Source organism: Saccostrea echinata, unplaced genomic scaffold (genome assembly GCF_033153115.1).
Source record: "Saccostrea echinata isolate AGI-Se365-2 ecotype Australia unplaced genomic scaffold, CSIRO_AGI_Sech_v1 ptg000052l, whole genome shotgun sequence".
NCBI lineage: Eukaryota > Metazoa > Mollusca > Bivalvia > Ostreida > Ostreidae > Saccostrea > Saccostrea echinata.
This window is the reverse complement of record NW_026889801.1, coordinates 2,617,138-2,629,626: the sequence shown is the minus strand read 5'-3', so window position 1 is coordinate 2,629,626 and position 12,489 is coordinate 2,617,138. Positions and strand designations below refer to the sequence as shown.

At 31.5% G+C, this 12,489-nt stretch overlaps 1 protein-coding gene across 1 annotated transcript; it reads right to left on the bottom strand.

The window, feature by feature from the left end:
* Positions 1 to 326: 326 nt before the first annotated feature.
* LOC133204153 (cell death abnormality protein 1-like) lies at positions 327 to 12,489 on the bottom strand. Its single transcript, XM_061339914.1, has 8 exons — positions 11,747 to 12,489; positions 10,679 to 10,728; positions 10,230 to 10,367; positions 9,986 to 10,111; positions 9,758 to 9,835; positions 9,346 to 9,471; positions 9,099 to 9,176; positions 327 to 585 (listed from the first exon to the last, which is right to left on the bottom strand). The coding sequence occupies exons 1-8, from the start codon at positions 11,845 to 11,847 to the stop codon at positions 416 to 418; spliced, it is 867 nt and encodes a 288-aa protein (XP_061195898.1). The 5' UTR covers positions 11,848 to 12,489; the 3' UTR covers positions 327 to 415.

The window sequence follows — 12,489 nt, the reverse complement described above, 5'->3', positions numbered from 1 at the left end:
AAACATTGTCAGATCTGCATGGGTTATGTGCATTGAAAAAAAAAAAAACATAACGGAAGTTTATTATTTTTTTTCGTCATGCTACCATTACGTATTATCAAGATCCATGCATTTTCTTTTTAGAGAAGATGATTGTCTTCTTTTAATATGGGGAAAAAAATTAAAAAATGTAATTAATTCACAACAGAATTATGTTTCAGTTATAATTTTGTAGTCCGTTCTATTCCAAGCATTTTTTTTTTTTTTTTTTTTTTTTGTATTTGATACAAATTGATTCAATAAACAATATCGTAATGATTAATAAAAATCTTTGATAATTGCTCTTTTATTTCCTGTACATAGCTTTACAAAAGAGATCTTGTGAATTTGATAACCAATTTCTACTTGCATCTTTTTTGTATGAACTATTCAATAATCACCTTCTTAGTTCTTTCTTAGTAATGAAAAGGTATGCAACCAGTAACAAAACTGATAATGACATGAGAAATGTTATGCCAAAAATCAGTAATTTTTTTTTCTTTCCTGTGATCAAAAGGTAGGATCTAGTGTTATTTTGGCATAAATACTGACTGTCGTCCAAGGTATCTAAAAAAGAAAAACATACGAAATATATATGTTTATATGATAGTCATACTTATAATTGAAATTATTGTATCTCAATTTGCCATATTAAAGTGGTATGTTCCATGATAATTCATAGTTTGACGATGTGCTGTAGCTAAAAAATACAGTTTCTGTAATATGAATCAAAAGGCCTCTCAAGGAAAGTTTTTTTTTTTTTTTTTTTTTTTTTTCCGAGGTGCATACATTAAATTTATATTTATAACACATGCATTTTGAGAAAAATTGAGATTTTATGTATTTATATGTGTTATGTGTTAAAAACGGTGCACATATCCACTAAAACAATCTGTTGGAATCATTCTTGTGTCCAAGAAATCTCTTAATATAAGCGAGACATTTTGCAATATGAAATTCGCGATAACGATCATTAAGACAAAGACATGCATGCAAAGTATAAGAATAACTTAATTGCCAAAATATTTATGTACTGTATGGAAATAATTTGCATAAAATGAGTAAGTTCAACAACTGGTATTTTCAACAAATTGATCAAAAAAAAAAAAAAAAAAAAAAAAAAAAAATGCAAGCGCATATCTGATGAATGTATAATTGATCTGCTAAATAAAAACTTCGTATCCTTAAAACATTAGGAGGAGCTATTTAGACAAATGATGTACGGGGACGCCCCCATTCATTAACCAGATTTTCCGATAGAAAAATCCTGATAAAAAAGTTTATGACTTAATTGAACTTGAATCCAAACAAAATGGGATATTTCAATATCCATATGATCGATATGTTCCTGCAGATGAATATTGTTTAAGAGAATTTTGCTTTCTTTTATGCATGTTATATAAAAAAATGATCCCCGCTTTAACCGCAACCTAACAAAAGAAGTCCTTAATGTGATAAAATGACTCTACTCAAATTGAAAATGTTAACATTCAAACGATCTTGAGTGCCCAAGCTCCTCTTCAAAACATTTTTACTGCATCTCTTTTTTTCAAAAACCGATCCACTACACCGAAGCTACAACGATTTGAACAATTTAAAATCGCTTTTATGTTAGATACTTTCATGTAAGTTTCATCTTTCCTGAGACAGAAATGGTTCTATTTTCGCCGTATATTCCTATGTAAAGCTTTGATACCGCAATATGGTCCCACCAACGCCTAATGTATATGATTTGATCAAACTTGATTTTGCACAACCTGAGTATGCTTGCATGCAAATATCTTAAATCATGACCTTTATTTTTTTTTAGAAGATTTTAATAAATCCAAAAACGAATCCCCTATCCCTTATTGTGGCCACACCCTATCCCGGAAGCCATGTATATATATAATTGAATTCATACAACTTGATGATGCTTGAATAACATCACTAATCATTACCCTGTTTTCTCGAGAAATAGAATTTCAGAGAATTTTTTTTATATTCCCATTTAAATTTGTATCATTTACTTTGACCCCTTCTCACCCCAAGGCCATGATTGAATCTACACTATCGAGATGTTTACGTTTAAGTATCATTAATTAGGGCCCTACTTTTCCTGTGGATACGGTTTCTTTCTATATACTAGTATAGTTTGAAGAATTTCAATTAAATATTATAGTAGCAAATGTTCTCAGGAGCTTCATCTTTTTCTGACCGAGCAGTTCTAGTGAAGGAGATTCTGCATAAATTATATAATAGATAATTCAAAATATCTTACTATCTTTAATATATCCTTCTGTCTTCAATAATTCAGAGTTGGAAAAAAGACAGATAGATTACACAATGAGTATGTAGTGGCCCCAGCTGACAAAGCAGGTAACAACATTGCCCTTGTTGTACTTTAAGGCTCATTTTTTTTAAATTGTATATTAGATGAATTGGGATTAAATTCTGCAAGTGGTATTCCAACTAATACCCATTGCCCCCTTTCTATGGGGGATATTCTTCAAAATCATGTCAGTTTTAAATATTTTGATTGTTCCCAAAAATCAAAATGAATTTGAATTACCAAACCTATACAGGGTTCCTAAACTTCATAAAAATCCTTACAAAGATACATTGTTCTGCACACGGTTCCAGTAAAATTAATGTTCTACCAAGCCTCTTTCTTTATTCCTAACTAAAATATTATCAGTAGTGAAGGCGAAACTTCAGAAGTACCGTACAACACTGAATTCGAGAGGTCGGGTAAATCAGATTTGGATACTTAAAAACCCCAAGGAACTCTTGGGAAATTTGAAATCACAAAATTTTACCAAAATCACTATCGTCAAAACGTAACGACTTTTCAACACTTTATACAACCCTACCCCACGATAAATTTAAGTTCAGGCTTTTTGACATCATAAACAGCTGCTTTTCAATAAAAATGGAACTCATAAATTTACTTACCTTGTCATTGGTCATTTTGCAACATAATTTTATTTAAAAATAATTCTGATTGTACATACAAGCACTCTGAAGTAGGTATTAAAGCGATGGCTGAGTTTCTGATCGGCAATATCTAAATAGTTTTTAAAGATCAGGTCTTCCAACTATCTGTCGGAATATCCAAGGGAACCAATTGCGCCCCCTGTTAGTACAACCAATTTTTGTATTTATATGAAGCAGAATTTATTTAGAAGATTTTACATGAGATGAGGAAGACACTTGCTGTGGAATTCAACTAAACATTGAGATATGTCGACAACATATTATCAATTAACAACAGTTACTTCGATTCACATGTCGAATCGGTCTATTCCTGTGAACGTGAGATAAAAGATACCAAAGACTCTAACATATCAGTTTCATATTTCGATATTTTACCAGAAAAAGACATTTTAACCTGACAACAAAACTTTTTGACAAACGTGATGACTTCAACTTTTCAATCGTCAACTTCCCTTACTTATGTCGCAATGTATCTTTATCACCTGCTATGGGGTTTATATCTCCCTGTTGATTCGATACGCAACAGTATGCTCTACGAGGGAACAATTTCTTAGGCGAGGAAACGTCTGACAATCAAGATGATGAAACAAGGATATCAAAATCTCGCTTACAGTAATCATTTATGAAGTTCTATGGTCAATAGCATAACGTTGTCAGTAAATACTAGTATAATCTATTATTAAGTCGAATGCTGACTGACGTTTTCCATACTAATTGTCAGACCATTGTTTACACACTGATATGTTTACAGATTGTTCGGTTTTTCATGACAAGGAGCACACGGCGGTGTGACCAGTCGACAGGGGATGTTCACTCCTCCAAGGCACCTGATCCCACCTCTGATGTTTTAGAGGTCTCCGTTTGCTCTGCTCCCGATTCGTATTGTTTCAATGGACTTTGAGCTTGATTACTCTTCGTTTTTTCTCCATATTTCATGTTATTATATTCTTATGTAAAATCCTTCATCCTTTCTTTGGCTCGATCCTATTGCCCCGGTCGATGATTAATACAATTTTAGAATCTTAACTTTATAAGAAAGCTTGAAGATATTTCATCTTTTCTTTACCAGTGGTTCCTCAGTAGAATAATTTCGAAGCCTTTTGTTTTTGTGTCTACATAAAATTTGGATCCCCTATCTCAAACCTACTCGATCCCTGAGACCTTGATTCGAACAATTTACATTTTATAAAAAAAAATTAAAAAAAAAAAAAAAAAAGGAAAGAAAGAAGCAAAGAGAAAACTAAAAAAAGGTTCACCTTTGCTGGCCATTGGTTTCGAGATTTTTATAATTATTATTGTTTTTTGCGTGTGTGCATGTGTAGGTGGCGGAGGAGGGGGAGGGGATGGTCGTCGTGTATATACCATCTAAAATCCTAGATTATTCCCTATTGTTTCCCCTCCCTATATGTGTATACCAGGGACAATAATTGATACAATTTAATTCTCACATTGGCAAAAAGCTTTCACATGTTTCATTTCCGTGCGCCCCCGCTTTCATTTAGACTCAAATCAGTTCCTTTTAAATAAGTGACTTTTTTTAAAAAATACTAACTTGAAATACCAAAATGTAGTTATGCAAGACATAAACTGATGCCACATATAATGAATAGTATATATATATATATATATATATATATATATATATATATATATATATATATATATATATATATATATATATATATATATATATATATATATATATATATATATATATATATATATATATATATATATATATACAGACTCTAAAACGTGCTACTACACCTCAGAAACGAACCGTACCGTTCCGTGCAAGAAGCGTACCGTACCGTGCAAGAAGCGTACCGTACCGTGCACAAAGCGAACCGTACCGTACACAAAACGAACCGTACCGTGCAAGAAGCGTACCGTACCGTGCACAAAGCAAACCGTACCGTACACAAAACGAACCGTTCCGTGCAAGAAGCGTACCGTACCGTGCACAAAGCGAACCGTACCGTTCATGAATATTTTTTTAAATAATTATGCAAGCCACGCCCCGATCTTGCGATGACCAATTACAGTAAGTAATTTTTTTTTATTATTTTCGACGCAGCGCACGTTAAAGAAGTATGGAAAATAACCCTAGAGATTCAAAATATCATTATTAAGTACCATGCATCTGGACTTAATTTTGTTTATATAAGGAAACTACTCAAAACTATAGTTGCGACTTCAAAACAACTCGACAGAGTGTGAGGCGATTCCTTATTCGCTATGCATGATCGGGTTGTGCTTGACTAACTTTTTTAATATTAAATGCAGCATCGTAATATTTTCGTGTACAATTTATAATAAATAAAAGTGAATTAAATGTTATCGTTTATTTCTATAGTTTTTATCTACCCTATTCTTGTCTCTGTTAACGTTCTCGGAAACCAGGACACACTGAAAAAAAATGTATTAGGATTCTGTGCTATTTTCTGAAATCAAGCCCTTAAAATCATTTTTTTTTATTCATGTAAGTAATAGATTTAGGGAGAAATGATTACAGATTCAGCAAAATAAATAAATAAATAAATAAAAAAAAAAAAAAAAACAGAACAAAAAACTACGTACTAAATTGTCAAGTTAAAACCGGACATGTTAAAATGTAAACGCCTCTCAATCACTAGAAAAAAAATAAATAAAAGCGATGTATATATAAATAATATGTGTTGGTTAACACTCTTCTGACCAACCCAAGATGTTATCGCCAATATAACATACTGTCAAAAAGTTCGATCGCCACATTTTCGCATGGAATTTTCAGTTTAATACAAGTAGTCAAAAAAAAATATCTGGATATATGTCAGAATTAATTTTTATTTAAAGCATTTTCAAATTTCATTTGCTTTATTCACTGAAACCTGCAGGTAAAATATGTTACCTGGAATTTACACATAGAGCCCAGTTTAATCTTTTTTTTTTTTTTTTAAAAATCCGTAGCCCGTGCATGCGTATTCATCCAAGTTAAAGAAACACATACTGTACATTTCTTGCGATGGTCTCGTTATCTAGACTGACATCTTTCTATGCTTTCGTTATTTACTCTAAAACATTTGAAAATTTCGATCATTTATTGTCATCAGGGTGCACAGGTAAAAACTTAAGCTGTGTATATTGAACCGTATCTAATCCCGTTAGTCCAGATATGCCTACATTCACACGTGTATCAACAGTTTGCTGTCTTATACAGTAGGTCTACAACAATGAACCAGTTTTATTCAGCAGATAAGTAGAATTTCATGTGCAGTCAGCTTTTCTTCTAGATCTTCAATAAAAAAAGTTTGAGTTTGACAAGGAAACAAGGTCGGGGGGGGGGGGGGGGGGGGCATAGCACCCGGCATGGGCAAATTATTCATTATCAAAGTTTTTGAGAACATGCATGGCTGCATATTATTTATTTTCTAGATAATTGAAAACGAACTATTTATTTGTAACATTTTGACATATTATTTATTTCGGAAATCTTTCTTTCCAGTCAATATATATTATAAACATTTATACATTGTAGATGGAATTGAAGCTGTCTTAACCGTTTTCTTGATTGTAACTTCCCTTTAAAAAGCGTTTTTACACATTGATGGAAAATTTATGTTTAAAGGAAAACAATTACGCGCACAAAAATTAAATAATATTTTGCACTAATTGTGTGCACTTCTACCGATTACTTTTCAATGCATTTTTCCTTGTGAGCAAATAAATAAGAAAATAATAACTTATTTTTTAATTGTTTGTTTGATCATTCGGTCAAGAGAAAAAATGTTTTTGTTTGTTTGTTTGTTGTTTGTTTTTTTTTTTTTTTTTTTTTTTTTTTTTTTTTTTTTTTTTTTTTTTTTTTTTAATGAAGCAACAGCGACAAGAACGTAAAAAGAATGGTAGACGAAATGAAAGCACGAGGGATTTATAAAATCAAACTCATTTGTTTAAAAGTGTGATAAGTGAATATTTAAAATAATAATTGTATTCAATTAGGAAAATGAAAAGGAAAATAAACATATGTAGGCTTATTCTTAAAAAAAAACAAACAAACAAACAAACAAACAAACACAGAAAGGCCTTTATGGCGACGCAACCAAAATATTTTTTTTTCATCCTTGTTATGCGGTGTTTGTTGATATGTTCGATTTATTTCCAAGTTATTGAACCATAAGGCAATGGTGTACGAAATAAGATAATAAATAGACAACTAAAATTATTTTATTTTAAAAATTGAAAGTAGTTCATACAGAAAGTAAATTAAAAAAAGATACAGTTAATAAGACAACTAGTTAATGTAATAACGAAAATACAGCTGTAAATATTTATAACAGCTTTAACTAAAAAAAAAAAAAACTTATCAAAAATGCTTGCGATACCGTCCTTCCATTTATATAAAATAAAGAGATTATAATAAAGAAATAAACGACTTTATGAAGTAGCCAATCATAAACTAAAGCGTACAGGCTCCGCCCACTTAATTTACATACCGTTCACCAAAGCGTACCGTTCACAAAACGAACCGTTCCGTGCAAGAAGCGTACCGTACCGTGCACAAAGCGAACCGTACCGTGCACAAAGCGAACCGTACCGTACACAAAACGAACCGTACCGTGCAAGAAGCGTACCGTACCGTACACAAAACGAACCGAACCGAACCGTGCAACTGGTGTAGTAGCACGTTTTAGGGTCTGTGTATATATATATATATATATATATATATATATATATATATATATATATATATATATATATATATATATATATGCATATTTGTATTTGTAAACATTATAACTTAAGTTTGTCTGCCATGTTTAATGGCCTCGATTTATTTCATTTCGGTACAGTTAACGGAAATTCGGAGAGGTTGCTGTAAATGAATGTAGGTTTTCCTTATGTTAAGAATAAATAATGTAGTACATGTAAATATGAAATTTCAATTTTGAATGCATTGTTTTGATTAATTAATTTATCTATTCATTTCTTAGTGATGGCATAAAACAACACAACTTATTAACGCCGAGATTAACTTCATCATGCCTATTCTTGGTGTGAATCTCAGGTAAACATGCGAGAACTGACATGGCTGCTGAGGAAGCGGACTAATAAACTCGTTGTTCTATCTTACCTTGAAGTCGTGTAAAAAGGGCCGCATTTTTTTTTACAAACTTAGACTACCATTATACCTATAGGACGTTTAGCTGAAAATCGATATATTTTTCCCTGTTCTACCGTAGAAAAAAAGATATATTTCTTTCATCATTACCGGGATCCATGAGCAGCCTTCTTCCAAAAACGTCAGATAAGAAATCGAATAGTATTAAGTATACATAACTGTAGATAAAATCTTACTGAAAACAATTGTCATGCACTTAACTTTTACATAAATTTTATCTGATAAATTTATATTGAAACTCTTAAAATATGACATCGGGGTATGTGGTTCTGTTTACTGGCTTTTATTTATTTATTTATTTATTATTGTTCTTGCTTTGCATTTCCTGGTAGGCAGAGAAATTCGTATTGATTCTGCACTAACCAAATTGAGTTTTTACAAATTGTTGAAGACGCAATGGAATCGTAAAAAACACAATCAAAATAAGTTGTTGTACAATTAGTTATCATCTAATTATTACCAAGAAAATAGGTTCTTGTACAATTGTTTACTATTACATTTATACGTGTAATAAAATCCCCGAAAAATCCATAAACATTGTGCTTGGAACATGGAATGTATATTTTTAAGCAATGGTTGTAATACTTTGAAATTACTAATTCCCGTGAGTGTTTATTTATTTATTTATTTTTATTATTATTATTATTTTTTTTTTTTGTTCTCGTGGCATTAAGAAACCCTGGAATTCATATACTCCACAATTAAAGTGTTACAATTCTCCTCGTTTCTACTTTAGACAGAATCTCAAATCCCCCAAGCCAACTTATTTTTTTCTTTGACCCACGAAAACAAGTGATTTTATGGTAGTTTATAAACGTTTTATATTTAAGTATATGTTTACTTCTAAGAGAACGATACAAACTTTAGGAAACATGCCCTTTAATTTTCCGTAAATTTGCAGTAAATGATTATGTACTTAAAAAAACTTATATAAGGATTAGTATACCTGGAGTAGATGTCAGCATTGTAAACGTTGATTTTTCAGTTTGTGATGGGGATAGTTGTTCAATAGTTGGAGATCCAGCTGCATCAAAGATCAAGTGAATAAGTATTTCTTATTTTGCACTAGGAAACTAATCTATAAATTCTAGGGTAGAAGTGTAAATATGATTCTAATTTTACATAAAGTCATCATTATAAGATAAAGTTAATTATTTATTAAGGTTTATTCTTACTCTGTTGATATATTATACCTTCACATCCATTGGAAAAATGACAAAATATCTGTTCACAATTACATGATCTCTGACATAAATATCCATAGGATGGATAGCGGCATGAGATGTTACACTGGGGCCCAAGAAATCCAATATCACAATCTAGGAGTAGATTTAAATGTAGCCATGTTAAAAGGAAAAGGAAGAATTCCCTTGCATTTTGCTTTAGTGAGAAAATAATAAAAAAAAATATACATACCTTAATTTACAAAGTTCATGGTTGCAAACATGTTAAGAGCGGTGACACAAGCATGGACAATCTTTTCCAAGATACGGAAAAAGCATATAAAAGTACTATTCTGTCCATGTCCAAATGTCTGGAGAAATATTCAATTGAAATACTCGCAAATATAAAGTGTGTGTTAACAACTGGTTTTGAGTAATATACCTGTACTAGATGACAACATTGTTATCGTTGCTGTTTTAGTTGATGATGGAGATGGTGATTCAAAAGTCGGAGATCCAACTGCATGAAAGACCAAAATAAGAATTTATTTGTACTGGGAAACTAAAGCAGTTAATTCTTGGCTGGATAATCGGCCATGTTTTAATTTATTTGGTCGAAAAAATAAATACCTTAATGCTGAGTTTTCCTCTCAAGACAACTAAATTTTACCTTCACACCCAGATGAAACGTTGCAAAATCTTTCCTCACAATTGCATGATTTCTGACAAGAGTACCCATATGCAGGATAGCGGCATGGAATGTCACAGTAGGGTCCCGTGTATCCGATGTCACAATCTAAGTAAAGTGTTGTTATGCTTAATGTTAAAAACAAAAGAAAAAGAAAAAATGCACGCATTTTCTTATTTCTATCTTTCCAAAAACTATATAAATACTTGTAAAACAGCATATATACCCTCGGGTAACAATTTACAACCATGTTCAAAGTTGCATTCATCTTGAGAACAGTTACAAATCTGTCGACAGTCTTTTCCAAACTGTGGGTAGGAACATGCAAAGGAACAATTTTGTCCATAATATCCGTGATTACAGGCTACAATGGATAATTAAATTTTTCCCGATTCAGTTAGAATGACAACTGAACAGCACAATTATCAGCACGATGAAAAATAAATTAAATATATTATTCTACATTTGATGCATATTTTAAATCGAAGAACACGAATTAAATATCGCTTAAAACTCGTAATTTCAATTGTATTAAAAGTAAGAAAGAAGGATATTTTTTTTTATTAAGCTAACTTCTGATTTGAAATAGATATATAGATATTGTAATGATCACCCAAAAATGAGCTAAGCAATACCATACTTAATATCTTTTGAATAATAATGTATTTTACATACGTATGCAGCTAGTAAGTCCCTGATTCCACGTAAAACCCGAGCAACAGTCACTGGAAAAAATAGAAATACATATAATTCAGCAGCTCTTTACCATATATATATATATATATATATATATATATATATATATATATATATATATATAGAGAGAGAGAGAGAGAGAGAGAGAGAGAGAGAGAGAGAGAGAGCACATTTTACAACAACTCTTAAACTAACATAACTGCCCTAAGTGAAGAAATATTAATATAGAAAGCACAAAGAAGTTCACTTTTATAAGGGTATCCACCTCCGCCCCAACCCGGGGTTGAACTCTTTACCTACGGAATCTATCTCCTTGCAGTGCAGGAACAGCGCGCTAGACCGCTCAACCATCTAGGCAAGTCATAAAACTTGCTTTTGATGCCGATTAAATTCTCGCGGCGCTCTCCTACACTACATGGTCGTTGAGAGAGAGAGAGAGAGAGAGAAAGAGAGAGAGAGATGAAAACAATATATCTGTTAAGTCTAGTCCAGTAAATCATGAATACTTTCGTTTGAAAATAGCCTTAATTTTTATTTTTTAAAGAATGCGCGCATGTGTGATGCATACAGTTAATTCACGTTGTGTCAGTCAATACAGAATCTGATGTATTTAATCATCAAAAAGTTGCTAGAGTCTCAGGTATAAGTTGAAATTAAATGAAAATATAGAATATATTTAATAAACAGACTATCACTCAATGATTTGATTGAAGTTTTCTTTTTGGGTAATTCAGGTCCCATGCAATCATTAATGTAAGAAAATATGTATCTTTCCTATCCATTAAATTAACTAATGGAATTTACAGGAATCTATGCAATCATTACATCGGATTTATCATTAAAAAGTTATTTCCAGGTTGTTTACACTATAAATGTAACATTTAGAAATAATATAGTTTTCAAAAGCTCCCGATTTTATCTCACAAATAGATGTTCTTTGGAACATTAGCTGGTAATGCCAGAGATACCAAAAAGCATGTATTGCACAGAAAGCATCATTGTTTTTTAGATATGAAAAAATATATATATAATAGCTTAAATACTCACTTTCCGCAAAGTTCCGTCCTGGTGTAGCTAAACAGGAATACTAATGTGAAAAAGATGCATATCCTACTATATATTATAGTTAACCTTTTTGTATGTTTCATTTTTAATTTTTCTTACTACTAGAGATAATCAAACCGTGAGGATTACAGTCTTCTAATATTTAATGTATAGCGAATGTGGATGCACTCCATTCCACATTAGTCATCAAGGAAGATATATTCGAGTTGAATGATTCACATAAAAATATAAATATCAAAATCCGTTTTTCAAGAGTGAACGCAGACAGATCAATATTGTATGTTCCAGTGTGCGCTTAAACGACACTTACATTTAAGTGAATATGTCAAAACATTATAGATAACACATGTTGATATTCTCTGAAAACACATTGGTTAAACGCGCATCTTCTTATATGAAACGTCAAAACAGGTATACAGAATTGTATCTACATGTTTTTGGTCTTTTTGAGTTTCCGTTACATGCCCTGTCGATATATCCATAATTAATCTGCAGACTTCCTTTTCAAAAGGGCAAAAACCTTAATGGTCAACTGAGTATAGTATAGTCCTGTAGAGGATCCACAGAAAGGCAATTTTAAAATAATATACTTATATAATAAAGAAAAATAAAATGATAAAGGTTTATGTGCTCCTCAAAATCAAGAAGAATACATGTAAGATCAACAAAATACGAAAAGTAATCTTCAGTGGTTCTGGAAGTAAGTTTACATGTATTTCTCTGCT